Source organism: Gymnodraco acuticeps, unplaced genomic scaffold (genome assembly GCF_902827175.1).
Source record: "Gymnodraco acuticeps unplaced genomic scaffold, fGymAcu1.1, whole genome shotgun sequence".
In the NCBI taxonomy this organism is placed as follows: Eukaryota; Metazoa; Chordata; class Actinopteri; order Perciformes; family Bathydraconidae; genus Gymnodraco; species Gymnodraco acuticeps.
Window position 1 is genome coordinate 575,437 of NW_022992216.1, and position 19,879 is coordinate 595,315.

Below are 19,879 nucleotides of genomic sequence, written 5' to 3' on the forward strand. Positions count from 1 at the left end.
AGGTTGCTTACGTAGTAGAAATAAAAAAAATAGGTACAGACATTTTCCGACATTTTCCGACTCACCAAACATTGCGTACTGGCGAGGAAATTGCGTACAGCACTTCCTACGCTAGTTTCCCTTTATAAATCACAATCGACTCGAAATGCGGTGCAGCTTTTGCGGGCTTCACGTAACGCCCATATTTGCCTATAAATAGTCAAAGAAACGCCCATTCATTCATTTTGACTGACTGCATGAAGAAGATCGCAGGAAATGACGACAGAACAGCTAAAAAAGACATCTCACACCGTGTCAGATTTTGGTTATTTTGGGGAGGTCGAGATAAATCATTGTTTGGTGGATGCAGTTTGAACCAGAGTAGCAGCATGGAGGTCGGATCGTCTCCAAAATAAATAAATAAGTGGTCCGAAAAAGGTTCATGACAAAAACAATACACATAGCCTTCCTCAGGCAGTAGGCTTGTTTGAGACGCGTTGCGGCTCGCCTCGAAAGTAGACGAGAATAGCCGATCGCAGCCGGGGGAGGTCTCAAAAAGCTCGCCTGAAGTCGGACAGCTCGGAGTCGGCTTCGTCTTCTTCTCTCGGTTTTTTGGCGGATTGCAAACAACTTTAAGGTGCATACCGCCACCTCCGGAGTCGGCTTGACTCGGTTTGCATTTATAAAGAATGCACAAATGTGTTTAATCGTTAATGTCAGATATGTACTAAGTAAATACATTTGTTCCTGCTCAAGATTAGATTCAACTTTATTGTTATTGCACATATTACAGGTACTGAGACAACGAAATGCAGTTTAGCTTCTAACCAGGTGCAACAAGCAGTAAAGTGAAAAGTAATGTACACAATAGACAGAATAAAATATAGAATGAATTGAATGATGAATAAACAGTGAGGGGTATGAATACACTAGATATCAGCCTGTGAGCAGTATGAACAGTGTGTATGAATATGCTAAGATATATAAAGTATGAAAACGGTAAGCAGTGCAAGTATAGTATAAAATATATAGATATTAATTTCATGATGATAAACATTGTGGAAAAATGGGAATGGAAGTGGCGACGTAAAACTGATACAAAACAACAACAAACTTTTGCCGAGCCAATTGGAGAGTTTCATCACCAGCACGTGGTAAAAACCACCAATGAGCGCTCAGCTCGAGATACCAGCGAGTCGTTTCCCATCAAGCATTTCGCTTCCGCAGCCCGTGGAGAGGAACTGCGGCTCCTCGCCGCGCCTCGCTCTCAAGGCTGCGGGCGTCTTTGTCCCGCGAGATTTCAACGTCTCATGTAGGCGGGCCTCCAGAGCAAGTCGGACAAAATTACTAACCATCATGCAACGCACTAGCAAGACGTTGATCGCAACTGCGCAGGTCTGCGCAGGTCTCGCTTGTCTCAAACAAGCCTAATGTGTTTGTACCGGGGACAGGAGACACCCCCTTGATGAGAAACTCTAAGAAATGATCGGGGAATCCCTCCGGAGTGGAGTCATGACGACTGGATCTGAATTATTTGTTTGTATTTGGTGGTTTGTGTTCCAGCTTTCGTTCAACACATATATCCATAATCCACCAGTTAAAGGAAATACAATGTGTTGTGTTATATTAGCTGTAGGCGTACAATTTACCACATGGTGTTCTTAGTTTCCATACCTCCTGTGTTTTACGAGCGACTTATCAAGTCTTAGCAAATGGCATAAAACACGATTAAACATAATAGTATATAAAACCATGCTCGTATCTACAACCTATAGAAATGCAAAACGGCGTCAGTTTAGACGTAATTCTGTCCTCCTGCTTACCGCATCATTTATGAGAAAACATTTCATAACATTAACACAACATATTCGAGGTGGTTTTAAATAACATATCCGTAATTATTTATTTCTCCAAGTTATGTTTTTGTGTGCACCGAGGAGTCGCAAACAGGCGTTTGTTTAATCATTTTAAGATTGGCTTTAATCAATGTTTGAAAATGAATTCTTCATATATCATAAATGAGAGGTAACATTTTATTTATGGTATTATTTCCACACATTTCTCTCCATTCTTCCTTCTGCCAACGGTGTCGCAGTTTCTCGTCTCTCCCGTGTTTGTACTTAGTGCGTACGCATGGGTTAGAGTTTGCGTGGAGGACCGCACATTTTCCCGTCAAGTTAGTATTTTATAAATCGCAAACATTGCGTAGAAACTGGCTTACGCCATTTTTTGAGCGTATATCCCTTTATAAATGAGGCCCCTGGGCTGTAGGATTATCTGAACCAGTAAAAGATTCTCCTTCAACAAAGAGACCGTAACTAGAGTTCACCTGACAGCCGTGGGATGAATGATGTGCATGCAGTTGTGCAAAATCCAATAAAAGTGATGTTAAAAGTGTGAAATTATTTAAGCACAGCAAAGAGAAAATTAAATCCCCAAATATTGATAAAACCGAGGAGAATCCTCTTCCTTTAGGCTAAACACTGTGGTTTGGTCCTTTTTTTTAAATGTATAACGCAAGGCACTTTACTGTCCATACTTTTGTCAGTTTGTATTTCCCTTTAGTTTATTTTTAACAAATCTCTTTAAGCTGCATATTAGTTTGCAATAAACAATTATTTCCATTATCGATTTAATCGCAGAATGAAACGTTTTTAAAAAAAATATTTTGGTCTATAAAATGTCATAACAATGTCCATTCTTGTTTCCTTTGTCCAAGGTGATGTCACGTTTGACTTTTTTCTATTAGTCAAATAACCAGAGGTATTCATTTTAATGTTCTATAAAAATAACAGGAATAATGAACAGTGGAATATTTATATTTGAGAGGCTTACAACAACATTGTTTCACATTACTGCATGATAAATAATGTCAACATTTAATTGATTATAATAAATTATATATTTATTTTTAAATATATATTTTGGGTTGAAAGGGGGAGACAGAGGGGATGTCTCACAGCCAATGGTCCCAGGCCAGATTCTAACCTGGTCCTCTGCACGGACACCAAGCCCCAGTACAAGGCCCTTACTTGTAAACAAATATTTGTTCATTAATGTAAAGGACCATCTGTGGTAGTAAGAAATGTCTTGGATAACAATGAATACATGATTGTGTAGATGTGTATGTATAAGAAAGTTAAATATACTATATTTATCGATCAAATCAGTCAAATTTGATTAATATAGCCCAATATCAGAAATGACAAATGTATCTCAGGGTTCTTCACACACTGTACATCATACGACACTCCCTATTCGTAGACCCTTGCAACGGACAGAAAATAACTCCCCAAAAGCAGCCTCTTGTGTGAGCGTTGAGTGTGTCCTGATTATTGACACTCTCCTCTCTCTCTCTCTCTCTCTCTCTCTCTCTCCCACGCAGGCTTACAGCTCCATCCTGGTTGTCATGGTGATTCTGCTCAACATTGGAGTGGCAATTTTGTTTATCCACTTTTTTATTTAAAGACAGCACTGCTTTCGGAGTCAGCCTATCTATGCTACGAACAACTATAAGTTCCTATGAGTATTACGACCAATCTGCTGCCCCTTGGTGTTCCCAGTGAGAGGACTGCAAGCCGAGGGAAGACGAGGGCCGAGGAAGGCTCCAACGATATTTGGACTAAGTTAGTTAACAAGGGGCTAACCTTGGCTAATTTGGTCCAATCGTCTTAAAAAGATGCTCAAGTGCAAAGCCCAAAGAAGCGAAGGAACGAGGGGTAAACCAGGCCAGGTAACGGGACTACAGGGAGATACAAGTAGTCCAGAAACTGGACTTAAGTGGGCTTCAATGGCTCATATTCAGACTCAAACGGGCTGAAGAGTTCCGATCCGAGGCCATGAGAGCTGCAGCTGGCATTACAGCGAGATGTCTGCTTCCACTGTCTGCAGACAGGACTGACCAGACAGACTTTTTCATCTTCAAATCATAGTTTTCAACAGATTTGTAACTTTATTTATTAACAGTTTCTCTCATGTACAATATGTTGATGGATATATTCTTTATTTTGTAACCCTCCACTCCCTCTTTATATAACTCCTGCCTTTTGGTTCCTCTGCCTGCCTGGGAGTTGTTACAGACGGTTCAATACAGGTGTGTGTGGGTGTATGTAAGACTCATGAGTGTTTGCTGCCTGGATACATGGTCAATGACTTTCCATTTCCATACACACACATCCATTGTTTCTACACTTTCCCTGTCATTCATCAGTTCTAATGTCCGTCTTCTGTCCTTTTTTACAGTACGGAAGCCCAGAGGGGCAAATGATAAAAAATGAAATTCTGCAGATCCCTTTAGGAAGTCATCTTAATGGTTTGTTCTGTTAAACAATAGGATAAAAACGTTTTTGCAGGATATTTTTTCTAAACAACTTTTCTTTTTTTTCAAGAGCGTTTTTCTAGGGTTTGTTGTTGTTATACTAATTTTGGTCACATTTTGTGTGAAAGTGAGTGTTTTTGCAACTCTATCAAGCAGGCATGTCCTTGTCCAACAATGTGTGTGGATGTACATGTGTGTGTTGTGTGTTTGTGGTCTCCAAGTAGCTCAGTGGCCTTTCACGCTGTTCATGAACTTTACAAGAGCATCTCATGAAGACACGGCAGCAGCTCATCCACATCTAGCCTACTAGCATCAGCTGACAGCTGTGCCCCCCGTCTCTCCCTCCCACACTCTCCCACCTCCACACACCAGTCAGAGGATGGAGCTTCCTCTGAGTTGGTGTGAGTTCAAGACAGAGCGTGCACAGTCTCCCACTGCTTCTCTCAAAGCATAACCTGAATAAAACACCTTTATACTATACTTGCAAGATGTCTGAAAAAAACAGTCGCCACCTGCCTTGCTTTTGTAGCGCAATTTGATTAAAGTAAGACAATGCATGCATAATGGCCTACTGTAATATCCTAGTTATGTGTTGGATCTGAAAGCTTCAGAAGCACATGCAACATGTTAGGTTTTGATAGGAGCAGTGTCTGGAAAGAAGCTAGGATTAAAAAGTACAGTCAATTACTTTATGGACTTTTATATATCTTTTTCTGGGTTAAATTAAACCTATATGTGGGGATAAGTGATGCTGCCAGCTCCCTAAGGGAACTAGCAGGTATTTTGTAGAATCAAATAGTGGCCAGGATCAAACATCGAGATTTATCGCCACTTTTACTCAACCTTTCTTCCAAAGATCCAAGACTTAATAGACAAGCATACACATCAGTCACAATAGAGTGGTGCAGTTTTGAAGTATTCTTGTATGACGACCTGGAAGTTAGCATCACAACTGCTCCCTCCGCAGAAAGCAATGGGATCTTTCCATTGGATTAAAAAATATCTGGAAAAATAAGCTCAGTGTCAAACACATGGCAAGAGAACCTACACATATTAACACCAATTTTTTTTTTTTAAGTAAATGCAATCGACAGAAGTAAAAAGCTAACATTAGGATATAAATGAAATAGCTACATCATGCATCACAAGCGCTAAGCTAAAGGCGGCTAATGTTTGGAGTAGTGTAATAGTCTTATTAAACCCCTTGTTAGCAACCACTATTTATGAGACAGAAGTTTGGGACATTCACCAGTGGGGTATTTACTGACGTATTTTATGTCGTAGGACAAAAGGTGAATTTCTCTTAAGCTTGTTTTAACCACAGACCTTATTTCAGGCATCTAATATGTTCAAAAAAACGTTGACTAGAGACGAGGGAAGCTGAAGTGGTAAAATGCTAACTAATTTCCAGCTTTTCGGAATGATTTTTTCACCACTATTTGTGTCTTTTTGTAAAGGTTTTTCTGTACGTGAATGTGTGTGTCTTAAAGTAGCAGACCTTACCAGCCTGTTTGTTTGCATGTGTGCAGATGAATGCTCATCGAACTGTGTGAACATGTGTGATCATCCTCTTCTTTACACATGATGGGATGGCTGAACCCGTTGCCATTGGTAACAACTTCCAGGGAGCAGGGAGGTTCGCAGTTGTTTTTCTGTCGGACAGCGTTTCTTAAACTGGAACTCAAACTCAGCTTAAGGCTAATTTCTGGTTTTCCCCCACATTATTACAAGAGTACAATCTAATGTGCCTGCACCCCCCGGGAAGCAGAACAATGTATTTTCATTTCATTTTGGGTCCAGACTGAAACAGGTTCAAGAAGCTCTGCTGTATGCCATCAGCCAGGTGACAATGCCCTGCGTCACCCTGTTAGTCCGCAGCATGCTACAGCATGCCAAGCTCTCTATAGTTTGACTCTTCTTTCTTTCTTTCTTTCTTTCTTTCTGTTCCTGAGAATTACTCTGTTTTGTTTTTGAGTTATGTGGAGAAAATAATGAAAGTGTTTGAAAGAAAAAGTCTCTTGGCTCTCGTGTTTTTAGTCTATCTCAGTCTTTGTGTTGCTGTGTTGTAGTTTTTGTGTGTTGGGAAGCATTCTTGATGCAGAGAGGGAGTGGTACAGGACTGGTTAAGAGACAGGGATATGGTTACTATAGCAACCTTAACTGAATTTTCCTCCGTCAGCGGAGGGGCGGGGGCGGGGCTTACCTCTAGAGACCAATGTTCTCAATGAGAGGATGGAAGGAGGAAGAACCAAGAAAAGAACTAGCCTACTGTGGCTGGGGGGAAACAACAGGTAGGCCTAACACAAGTAGGCCTATGTCTAGTATATTTGTGTTTCATTCACATTTTAAATATTTTCTGTGCTCATCATTTGTGGGGAGGTATGGCCAGGTGTCATGATGGATGCAACACAACATCCATAAGAAACTCTGTCGCAGCATCAGGTTTCAACATGGACATCTGCCGCCATCTTCTGGTCCTAGATGAACTACACAATAAGAGCAACAGAGGGTCAGGCTTGACACAAAGGATGAACTTCGAATATGGTATTCAACTCTAGATATGCAGATCATTATTGCCTGTATCAATATAAATGATTCTGCCTGGGGCTTTTAGTGTATGTTTTTATTTTTTAATTATTTTACTGTAAGGTCATTTTAATACTTTTTAACTTTAACTCATTTTTAAATGCTGAACCTTTACTTGAAAAGTATTTCTACCCTGTGGTATTATTAATTTACTTAAGTCAAAGTTAAGACTGCTTCGTCCATCAGTGGGTGTTTTCTAAAATAAATAATAATATAAGGTGAGCTCCCCTGTCTTATCTGACTTGGCTAAATTCCCTCTAAAAGTTAAAAAGTTAAAAGTAATAGATGATATTGGTGAGAATAATATACCATATATTATATGGAATCAGTCAGTTTAACATGTAATGTATCTGGCAATTTAAAGCCAACGTAATAAAGCTGAGATATGTATGAGCGCATGAGAAAAAGATGTGGAATATAGGGCAGCGGATATCCCTCTAAGCCAATCACAAGAGAGACCTCGCATGCAGACAGTACTCGCAGCCAATCAGAGCAAACATTTCTGCATGATAGGAGGGTCTTGCTGCCAGAGTTGGGTTAATGTTATACACAGCTGTTTTTCCTAGATTTCAAGACTCATGGCAGAATGCAGGGAGCGTAGAACAACTTGTTGCACTAAACTCATTCATGGACTTAAAGTTTAATTTGTGAGTTTTGTGTTTTCTCTGCAGCGGCGTTTCATGAGGTAATGTAGGACGGTAGGCTATAATGTTAATTCCAGTGGCAGCATTAGCTTCAAGCCACGCTAGTTTTGTTTTTAAACTTTAACCTAGCATAGTCTTGCTAGCGGTTTGTCAGCCGACTGCTCCTCGCACAAATTGTGGAAAAACCATGAGGACGGAGGAGCAACTTTACATGGAGGGAGAGCGGGGCGGCTCATGCGTCTCCTTCAATGGGGCGGTGTGTTTTGAAGTGTCTCTGTAGTCCGCTGTCAGGGGGGCAGCGGTCCGACCGGCGGGGAGGGACACGGCGGAGCGACTGCTCCCGGCTGCCGTGCTGAAAACTGAACACAAACCAGACTACTTTGTCTTGATAAGAGGGGATGTACAGAGATTATGGTTTGGAAAGGCCTGCTGCTCGCTCGCCACAAACAAAGGGAATAACGTGCATGTCATTGCTGTGGTTGCAGTGATTGGAAACAAACATACAGTGAACAGTGAGCGACGGAGTCAATAACTTGAAGTTTGACTTATTAGCTCTGACTGTATGGCCACAGAGTAGCGCTGCCCACGCGCGCCAGCGCAACTTCAAACGCACACTGTTCACACGCACGCGCCCTCTTTGTTGTGAAGTTTTCTCTCCATTGAAAGTTTGACTTTTTAATTCCAGTTATTATCTGTTTGAGTGGATGTATGAGTATGGTGGAGAGTCGGAGTTGTGTCCAGAGGGAGGGGGTGTACCGCTGGTTCAGCTCCCTCACATCAGCCGAGAGAGCCGAGTTCCTGTGCGGCCTCCTGGACCTCTGCGTCCCCATCGAGCTCCGCTTCCTCGGCTGCTGTCTGGAGGACTTGGCCCGCAAGGACTACCACTCCCTCCGGGATGCAGAGATCAAAGCCAACAACCCCGCCGACCTCTCGGGCCTTACCAACATCACGGACGAGGTGGTGCGGAGCAAGCTGCTGGTGTCCCTCGCCCTGCTCGGCTCTGACAACAGGGAGGCTGCGGGGGTCCTGTACCGGACCCTGACTCACATAGACTCGGTGATCAATAACTACGGTTTGGCCCTGAACGACGGGAGGACTGAGGAGCAGTTTCTGTTACTGTTCACCATGGCCTCTCACCACCCTGCCTTCAGCTTCCACCGGAAGCAGGTGCTGAGGCAGCAGCTCGGCCACATCCAGGACACCCTGCAGGTGAGAGGGAGGCTTAAAGGGGGGTCACTGGTTTACCTCATCACCAGGAGACCAGCCCAGACTGCTTAAGATCTTTTTGAAAAATAATTGAACCCTATTCAGTCATTTTCAAGAAAAATAAGTGGATTTGTGTTTTAAAATAATATTACTTAATTTAAACACACGTACTATAATTACCTACACATTTAGGAAACGTATACTTTACTTGAGTACTTTTAAGTCACACTTTAAATCAAGTATTCTCTGCAAAATATGTTTTAGGAACTCTCAAAAGACTACATTAGATTGGTTGTTGGATAATTTATTTATTGATTAAATATTTGAATTCACCTCAACAAACTACAACAGGGCTTCACACACATTAATGCTTCTATAACAAAGTAATAAAACAATAAGAAATGAGCCAATCAAATTATGAGTACCTAATTCATTTTAATAGGTCAAGTACATTTGTTTATATTTTTTTTTTACCAGAGTAAAAAACCTTTACTGAAGTAAAATATTTGAGTTCTTCTTCCACCACTGATCATTCATTTAACATTTCATTTAAAGGAATAATCAGATTTAAACTCGTAGTAGTAAAGTAAAACATATTTATTATATCATGCTACAAAACACACCACAAATGCTAAAATTGAATTACTTTCTACATAATATTTAGATTGAAAGGACAAGAAACAGGATTGAATACATACATACTGTACCTTTGTAGTTTGTTCTAGTGAGAAATGTCACTTTCAACATTTAGATAATCCAACATGCAGAATTTCTCTATACTCCTAATCAGATGCCTAAAAGAAAAATCGGTTTAATGATGGATATTCAATCTTTATTTCAGACTCAAGGTCCATATCACATACAAAATGACAAGATACACATCAATAAATAAGATTAAAAAGCTAAACAAATAAAAACAAACAAATATATAAGTACATGGGCACATAGGTGCATAGCAGGTGATAAGTCTAACATGGAGAGTGATGGGAATTCAAGTGAAAAGCAGTGTAGCAGCTACAAACATGTTTATGTATAGTCCTGTGGTTGTGAATGGCATGAAGAAAAAGCAACAACTAATGATATTTCGCCTGAGTGGCACGCAGACCATGTGGTTACCCACTGTCTGATCAAAATGTGACATGTAAGAGCTCATAAAGCAGGGCAGATGCCAATGTGGTGAGCCTGCTGGAGGGTGTTACTCTGCTATAAATCCTCCGCTATCTGACAAGGTGCATGCTTCAGGATATATGTCTCCTATAATTCAGAGCACCGGACGACGTTCAGTGTTATCACCATGTCCGCCCATCCATCAGGCCCCTGGCCACAACCTATGTGTTCACCCTGTCAAAGAAAAAGGAAAAGTAATTTGACCTAATTTCAGGCTTTTCTGAGACCTGGAAGAGCCTATATGTAACAGATGATTACTGACATAGGACCTATAGACTTAAATTACAGGTCAGACTCAGTCAATGACAGACTGCCTGCACATAGACACGCCTCAGTCATGTGTGAGTCAGAGGTTCACACAGGAAATGACATGCTTGTAGGTGAAAGCTGACAGCAGGAGTTTATGATGTCAACACAGCTATTTTTGTGCTGAACTGTCCCTTCAAATTCTTAAAAATATTTACAATTCCATGCTGCTCTGCTCTTACCTGTCACTACACCAAGTTGTGTTACAAGACAGAAAAGGCTTTTTTGTCTCTCGTGATGAAATAAGTAGAGTTATGCAGAAAAACAATAACATTTTACTCTAGCTGTTGGTCAGATTTGGTCTCTTACTGATTACATGTGTTGTTGCAGGTGAGCAGTGCAGGAGGAGGAGAGGCTCAGGAAGCTGCTGGGGATCGAGCTGCCGCGTGTCACCCTCAGCCTCATCACCCCCTCCTCCATCTGACGGCCCCCCTGCCCCCCGCTGCTTCCCCCCTGCCCGATGCCAGCGCTGCCTCCCTCCTGCCCGATGCCAGCGCTGCCTCCCTGCCTCTGTCGGCCTGCCCCCCCTGCCACACACACTGCAGCTGCTGGCACAAGGTAGGAGGGAACACACATGGTTTAGTGGGCTATGTTCATATTTATCAATAAAGCAAGTTTAATGATTCCAAAAAAGAAAAAAAATGTAAATGTTATATAACTTGCCATGAACAATGACAGATTTCTGACTTTCATAACTTCATAACGAACCATAAACGTCAAAATAGCTTGTGGTCCTAGCCACTCACTTTTAGTGTCCCCCAGAAACAGTTTCCGTTGTGTTATGTATGGGCTCAGAACAGTCTCATAATACACACATGCACACAGAAGGATTCACACTTGTATTTCATGATCCGCAAAATGATTCACACTTGTATTTCCGGATCCACACTTGTGTTTTTCAATGCACACACAAATGTGTTCCGTTTCATATACATGTAAATAAAATCCAAATACAGAAAAAAGTTTTACATATGTATTTTTGATCCTCACATATTTGTTTTCCGTTTAAATCTCCTGAACCGGCAAACACAAACCGCTTTCTGTGCACGGATCGCTGTGCATTCGTGTGTGGGTTTTTTGAGACTCCCCTGACGGTCAGCCGATTCGTACTTGTAATTTTTTCTATCTATAGCCAATCAGATGTCTCCTTCATTCTAAGCCAATCACATGAGCGCGCCCCCACGAGGGTATGATTTATTGCGTTCATGACACTTCATATACGCATTTTGCGCTGTCCGGTCAGCTCGCTAAACAGAGGGCGGAGCATCAGGTGATCATGCAGAGCTGCGTGTCTCCGTCAGACTCAGCAGCTGATCTGATCTCTCTCGCGTCCGATTATACTTCACTCGCGTGTATGTCCATATCGATCAGATCCAGCTCTCCTGATCTACCTTTATAGAGAGCACCGATCAAACTATTAAGAGTGAATATCGGCCGATAATGACCGGCGGGGCTCCCCCCGTTGACAGTTCACTGTCTAGCACTGGCTTCGTAGTGCACTGATAGATTAGGCTAAGCTAACCTGTAGCTGCTCCTCCACACTTTATAGAGACATAAATAAAGCAACTGTATTCACCACACAGGAAACACACATTTAAAACGGTTTTGCCGTTTTTGTGTACACAAGCATTCATCAATGGTTCGGAAAGTGGCGCGGTGCCTTAATAATATTAAAGATTGTATTTGCGTACATTTCCTGTTTGGAAAGTGGCACTGTACTGAGAGTGGAGGTGTCCTGACATTGGCGCCTGCAGGCAGGCTCCATGGACCTGTCAGCTCCGGACTGCGCAAAATGCGTACATGAAGTGCTACGTCATGAACGCAATAAATCTACCCTCGTGGGGGCGCGCTCATGTGATTGGCTTAGAATTGAGGAGACATCTGATTGGCTATAGATAGAAAAAATTACAAGTACGAATCGGCTGACCGTCAGGGGAGTCTCAAAAAACCCACACACGAATGCACAGCGATCCGTGCACAGAAAGCGGTTTGTGTTTGCAGGTTCAGGGGATTTAAACGGAAACAAATATGTGACGATCAAAAATACATTATGTAAAACTTTTTTCTGTATTTGGATTTTATTTACATGTATATGAAACGGAACACATTTGTGTGTGCATTGAAAAACACAAGTATGGATCCGGAAATACAAGTTTGAATCCTTTTGCGGATCATGACATACAAGTGTGAATCCTTCTGTGTGCATGTGTGTATTATGAGACTGTTCTGAGCCCATAGTTATGAGCTTCTTTTTTTCCTAATCAGTACTTTTTGTAAAATCTGTGCACGTGTCATCAAATAAATATTTCCAGGAGTTGTCGAGTTGGGTAACGTTTCTAAACGCTGCACATGTGTTGTCAAGTTGACGAGGCTCTGTATTTATCAGAGGTCGGTGTAAGTCCTACATGTGCAAGTCATGAGCAAGTCTCAAGTCTTGACCTACAAGTATCAAGCAAGTCCCAAGTCACTGTGGTGAGAGTCAGTGGCGGATTTAGGATTGTAGGAGATCCGGGGCTTAGCCCAGGAGTCGTTGGGTTGGGGGGGGAGGAGTGCAGGGGTACAGTGCTATTTTTTATAAGTGGGGGGTGGACTGAACATCCTTTAGGGGGGTCGTCGCCTCCTCTCGGTGGGTCCGGGGGTATGCTCCCCCGGGCAGATTTTTTTTAAAATATTGAAGTTGAAAGCATCAATCTGGTGCACTTTGAGAGCAACATTAACCCTACCTTAATAACACCTTAAAGCGGACAAAAGGCACTGGAGAACACTCATTAACACCCTTTAATGAAGCAAACTAATGCCTTAACTCACTCAAATAGTCGTTTACTTATTAAGGTGAAACGAATGTGCGTAGAGTTTTAAAGGATGCGGATAGTCTCACCTTGATTCTGGCGCATTGCTTATCGTTTTATAGATCTATTCTCATCCACCATCTTTGTTTGTGACGTAAAGAGTGTAAGAGTCACGTTTCTGAATCGGACACTCTGAGTGGATGCAGTCACAGCCAATCGGAGTCTGATTCAGAGGGTTGCCTGTCAGTTCTGTTGTTATGTGTACTGAAACGAGAGCCGGTATAATTCCACGCGCGAAAACAAAATAAAAATTGGAATACGTTATTTTAGTGTCTTAAAAGTAGACTGAGGTATGAAGGGTTAACGTTACATTTTAGGATAATTTTTAGTCATGTTCTGTATACATACTAACATATAAGGGTATACTTAGTGTGGTTACTCCATGTTTACTAGCTATAACATTAACGTTACATCACTCTTTTTCACTTCTTACTCAGTCAGCCAGAGTGCAGATATCACCATTAGATTAACAAACCTGAAACATCATCCATTTCTTGACTGCTGGTGATGACATTGTTGTCTGTTGCTGATACTGCTGCTGCTGCAGCTTGTGGCGCCGGCTGCTTCGATGACAATAACTTTCTAATATCCATAACTGTATATGCTATTAGCTTAAAACTCGTCAGGCACTAGGAAGGATCACTTCTTCTTCAGGGCAGGCTACGCAGTACGCAGGCTAATTTCCCACAGTGGCTGCCTCTCTGGTGGACTCCGGTACTGCACATTACTCCCGAGACGTTTTAAAAAATGTTTTAAGTGAAACATCTGGGGCTTTTCAGAAAACATCCGGGGCTTGAGCCCAAGTAGCCACCCCCTAGCGCCGCCACTGGTGAGAGTCAAGCACGTCAATTCAAGTCATTGCTCAGGTCAAGCAAGTCAAGTCAAGTCATACAAAATTCTGATGAATAAGCCCAGTTTCCGCATTTAAATCAGTTAAAAGACAGTGGTTATGAAAATGGATTCCACCCACACTATGATCTTCATTACATACACAGTTAATCATTTGAAATCTAATTTAGACCAATGACAATCATATTAGATTAATATTAACCCTAGAACTGCAGACAATATAGCTAGGACTCAAAAAGTATGTTCAAAAAGGCAGAATTTCAGGTAAGAAAATCATATATGGCATTTGCCATTACACTTATTTCATTTAAATGTCTGTTAACACTAGAACCGCCAACAGCGTCAGCACCTACATATATATCATTTTCAAATCATTTAATTTGTTCCTATTAATAATTTCCTTATAAGTAGGACGATTTCAAACTCAGTTAATTGGGTTCATTTTGAAATTGCTTCAGTTTATCATCATAACAGATCAAAAAGTTCAGATCCATTTTACAATAAATCAAAGAATGATGCACTTCTACAAACAAAAACAACATAATTAAAACATTTAAACAAACTACTAAAAGTAGATGAACTACATTATTCAAAAGTTTACAGTAACTTCTGATAATAACATGGGAAATAAACGAGGCTTCTCTTTTCCTCTCTCTCTCTCCCTCTCCTGACAGCCCGTCAGTATCACGGCCCCTACACACGGCGGCGTGCGTTGCCGCTTCAACGCTTCTGCCCATTCACTTTGAATGGGGTGACGTCACGATTCGCCGAACTTCATTGCGGGAGCAAAGCGTAGCTTTTCTCGCGGTGCTCGCTGCAAAAGTAGAGCAATGTTCTACTTTTGACGCCTCGATGGACGCGTCAGCCAATCAAATCCTGTTTATGCAAATCTGCCAGTACAAGCGCTAGCCAATCAAACCGCGTGTATGCTGGGAGAGCCAGACCGCAGTTCATTTCCTCATATGCCAAAAAATGGAGGAGAAAATAATCGTAGCGGTAGGGAATCACCCGGTGCTTTATGACCAGTCCCTGTTCACCTACCGGGATACAAACCGGAGGAGCCAGGCATGGAGGGAGGTGGCAGAGACAGTGGGTGAAACTGGTAGGTTTTCGCCTGTTTGGGGATTTATATCCAGTGTACTTCGTTTGAATGGACAGCTAGCAGACATAGACAGTATTTAGCCAGCATGGAATGTTGCGTAAAATAGCACCATAGACATTAATGTCATAAATGTTCATCATATAAAGTGTGACATGTAAAACCTTTTATGCAATTGACAGGAGAGATTCATGTGATTGGTTGTTGGTCACGTTGCTCTCGTAAACTCCCCAAGCTCAAGACACGCCCACCGCCAAGCGGCAACGCACACCGCCGTGTGTAGGGGCCGTCAGGGTTAGTAAAAATGAATCCCTTGGCGGTTCTAGTGTTCATTTACCGTTTTGTCTTCTCAATGCTTAATCGATTTGAAACCAAGTCTAACGTAGCTTAAACTTAACGTTGGCTTTCTAGCTAAGACAACACATGCACGTACCTTTCTCCAGAGCCGGCCCGACCCATTAAGCGGCATAAGCGGCCACTTAGGGCCCCGCAGCCACTAACGGCCCGTCCACACAGCGGCTTTAGAAAAAGCTTGTCGGCGGGCGTGTCTGAAGCTCGACCAACAACCAATCACATGAATCTCCCGCCCCTGACACACAAGCAGTGGTTTGATTGGCTAGAGCTTGTACTAGCATATGATTTGATTGGCTGACGCTTCCACCGAAAGCTTCAGAAGCTTCAAAAGTTGAACATTGCTCAACTTTTGCAGCCTGAAACGCCAGGAAAGCTCCGCTCTGCTTCCCACAATGCAGTTCGGCGAAAAGTGACGTCACCCCATTCAAAGTGAATGGGCAGAAGCGTTGGAAGAAGCTTCCAACGCCGCTGTGTGGACTAGCAAAAAAAAAAAATGTGATGAGTGTTTAATTAATTTAGTTAATATGCCTAGATTGCCTACTCTCAAAGTCATGTATTATATTATTGAGTCAATCATATAATACATTAACCATACTTTACCTGAACCTCATCATGAGAGGACGGCAGGATTGTAATTTCCTGTGTTCAGTGAATGCAACAGAGGCAAGGCAACAGACCAACCAGAAAGTTGAATGGAAATAAACATCCGTCTTATTGGCTGACAGGTACCTATCCTGTGAGCTGTGACAATGTTTAAAATAAACTGTCAGTCGGACTCAGAGTTTTTGAAGATAGACATAAGAACATTTGTTCTTAAAAAAGTCGACAATTCTCAAGTGGTGGCTCACACAACAACCCCAGAGCCACCACTTGAGCCAGGTGAACAAGGTATGTACATTTCAGTAAACTTCCAAGTTATGCAAACATGTAAGCGAAGCATAAATTACAGCTACGTTGACGTTACTTTGAATCGCGGGGGTAAGCTAAACCGTTAGCAAGTAGCTATAGCTAGCCAGATATATTAAATAAACACTTTGTCATACAATCTAAATGTTATGTTGTTAGCCTGGTGATTTCAAAGAAAGCTCTCTGGAAAATGTTGACTTACTGTTCGACATGAAGCTAGAAGCTACCTTACAGTCCACAGTTGATACTGAGTCCTGTCAGTTAAAATGTTTCATAGTTATCTTAGCTAAGCATCAACCAAATAGATGTTATGTAACAGTATTTCTGAGAAAAAGTCAGCTGAAATGGTGGCGTAGTTGCCACTGCTTTACGTGTCGACAGCATGTTTGAACGTATTTGCAGCAGTAAATGTGGCTGTTTGGCCACTGACGTTGCCATAACAACACATGTAAATGTGCAACCTCTTTTTGTGAGAGATTTTTGCATGAAATTATAATTCTTCTGAATGATATTCCTATTGACAGCTAGTTTCTATGTGAACATTATGAGATAGACAACCAGAGAGAATAAATGAAAAACAGTTATGAAATACTATATGACAAAACAAGAATACAGTTTAAGTGATTTGTAAAATATCCATAAAGAAAAATCTGTTTACAGTTCTGTTTCATATGGGTGTTGAGAGATGTATCCATAGATCTCTTAATGTTGCTCTCAAAGTGATTGATGTTTTTAACTTCCATATTTAAAAAAATAAAAAATCTTCCCAGGGGATCATGCCACCGGACCCCCCTAGAGTTGGTGAGGACCCTCCTAGAGGAGGTTAGGTCCAAGGTGTTTACATGCTTATTTATACAATATGTTTGCTTATACTAACATCATAAGACAAAAGTTGGTTCCGTGTTGTGTGAAGTGAGAACGCGCTAGAGTGAGAGGGGCCCCCAAGCCAAAGCTCGCTTAGGGCCCCCAAAAGTCTAGGGCCGGCCCTGCCTTTCTCTGTGGGTTTTTTTGTAGTGACGAATGAAGTTGGATGTTGTGGTGGTCCTGTCACTGATCTTTATGCTGCAGACCCTGCATACCGCTGTTTTCTTATTATTAGCGTCATCAACAAAATAATCCTTGAATCCAAACTTGACTATTTTTGAAGTAACGCTAGCCGCTGCCATGTTAACTGACATGGCGCTATAATCACCCAATCACAATTTTAAAAAACTAAACGTAATATCTCAATACAAAAACAAACGCAAATATTTAATTTTAGAAAGTCAAGTCCTTTCAAGTCATCTGTCTCAAGCTTAAGTCAAGTCTCAAGTCATGAATACCAAGTCCAAGTCAAGTCTTTTATCAATGTTAGTCAAGCAAGTCTCAAGTCTCAAAAATATGCGACTCGAGTCTGACTCGAGTCAAGTCATGTGACTCGAGTCCCCATCTCTGGTATTTATTGAAATGATCACCTCACACTCCAATTTATTGTTCTCTTCAGCAAGTCCTTCTGCACGTTGTCCTGCTGCACATACATCAGCTATTCAGGCCAGGAAAACAAAACGATGCTAATGCTAGCTTTCACTCCAAATACATGTGATTAGTTAAGCTAACAGGTTATCATCAGGGCTACCACTAACGATTATTTTTATCATCCATTATTTTGCTTATAATTTTCTACATCAATTGATTGTTGTCCAAGGTAGTGTCTTTATGTCTTTGAAGGTTGCTTCAGTCGAAAACCCTAAAACATGTTGTATAATATGTTATGAAAAAGAGAAAGCAGGAACATCTCTATATTTTAGAGACTGAAAACAGCCTTTTCTGCACTTTTTTTGTAAAAGTGACATTAATCAGTCATTGATTTTCTTAATTGTTGACTATTATTTTTCTATTGAAGGATTAGTTGAGTTAGAGTTGCAGTTGAGGTTATCATACATGGCTGGCTAATTCGGTAAATATTTAAAAAGTTATTCTTTTTTATTACAAAAGAGTCACGTGTTGTTTGCCCGAGTTTTGAGTTAAAAATGTTTTTTTTAACAGCTTCATATTAAACAGATGTGTTGCATCATATCAATTACATAAACAAACATGTTATTACTTTATTCAAGCATAATAAGTATTTACTTCTGACACTAACTTCTTCTTTGCTAAATGTGAGACATGGTTTCTTCGATTTGCTGTCATACATAAAACAAACTGTTTACATTAACCCTCAAAAGTTGTGAGCTGTGTGTGTGTGTGTGTGTGTGTGTGTGTGTGTGCAGATGCAAACATTGTTATGACAGCTGCTAAAGATCCTGTAGGAAATACAAATAAAACAGTGACATATTTGGTCAGATTCCATGCTTTAGAAGTTCATAATCTCCCTATTTCGACTTAACCTTGACTTTTCACCTTTTACCACCAGTGTAGTGACTAATCTCAAACTGATAGAGCTGGATGTGGAGTTTGAACCATCAGTCTTCTTTCTGGTAAAGATAAATGTGAAGAAATCTAAGTCTTTGTGTAAAACAAATGCAATTCTCAAGCAACAGGATCAGTAGTAAAACACTACATGCCTAAATATTGATGATAAAACAGGACAGGAAAGAGTTGTTTACACAAATGTGGTCCCTCTGCATGTATGTGTTGTAATTAAAGGAGGAGGGAGAGGTGGGGGTTTCCCAAAGAGTAACCCTCCCTTACAGTAAAGTGTGGGATCATATTGCAGAGAGCTAATGGGGGATTATCGAGACATGAATCAGGACTTGGAGGTCTCTATCAATGCAGTTGAGAGAGAAGTGAAAATAAAGTTAAAGAAACGTTACGCTGTGTTTTCAGTCCCTCTTTAGATGTACACACAGGAGCAGGCAGACTGTTTAAACATGTACGAGCAGTGAAGGGAAAGTACCCGGCTCAGAGAGGAGCGTTTGTATTTAGTGTTTTGTTGCCCTTGGCTCCTGCTTAGTGCAGGTCAGCACATTTCTCTGTGCTGAAATCAACCCTCTGTGGTGTGTGTATCTGCGAGTGTGTGCATGTGTGTCTCCAGTGAATCCCCAGGAAGTTATAAATGCTCTCACTCTCTCTCTCTGTGGCTCCCTTTCCTTCCCTCACGGCTCTGAAGCCTATGACAGGGTTTCTTTGTAGACCAGAGTCACGTACATTACCTACAGTAAAGCAGCTTTTGGCCAGATGTAGACAGATTTAAATGTGACTCAGCATCTTTTAGCGTATTGTTATGGTTTAATGTCCCACAACTTTACTATTTGGTGGCTCTATTCTGCTTTTGGGGGTTTTCCATTTCCTGTAGCGTGTTATATAGGTTTTTGTGCATGTAAATGGTCTGCAAAGGCTAAAATCCAAAAGCTAAAATAAGATATGATATGATAAAACTCCATATTTAAAGGTGGGGTAGGTAATTTTGGAGAAACCAGCTCAAGTGCGCTAGAATTTGAAAATACACAGCTGGAAGAAATCTGCTACTTCCTTCCCCTCCTCCAACACACACGAACGCGCACATGACCAATGAGGGCACGAGATAAGTTTGTGCACAGATGGAAGGCTGACAGGCAGGTAGGCCATCCAGTTACTTTAGCCGGGCCGGCTAAAATGATTGGTCGTGCTTTTAACAGTACTACAGCTTCCACAGATG

At 41.3% G+C, this 19,879-nt stretch overlaps 2 protein-coding genes across 2 annotated transcripts in view; both read left to right on the forward strand.

The window, feature by feature from the left end:
* The window catches only part of jph3 (junctophilin 3), a 62,868-nt gene extending 56,564 nt beyond the window's left edge, over nucleotides 1–6,304 (forward strand). The window contains 1 exon segment of the mRNA XM_034205920.1: nucleotides 3,365–6,304. Within this exon segment, the coding sequence (XP_034061811.1) occupies nucleotides 3,365–3,445 (81 nt within the window). The 3' untranslated portion in view covers nucleotides 3,446–6,304.
* A 1,146-nt stretch (nucleotides 6,305–7,450) lies between these two features.
* Nucleotides 7,451–19,879, forward strand: part of zcchc14 (zinc finger, CCHC domain containing 14) — a 54,917-nt gene continuing 42,488 nt past the window's right edge. The window contains 2 exon segments of the mRNA XM_034205874.1: nucleotides 7,451–8,736; nucleotides 10,537–10,764. Of these exon segments, the coding sequence (XP_034061765.1) occupies nucleotides 8,236–8,736; nucleotides 10,537–10,764 (729 nt within the window). The 5' untranslated portion in view covers nucleotides 7,451–8,235.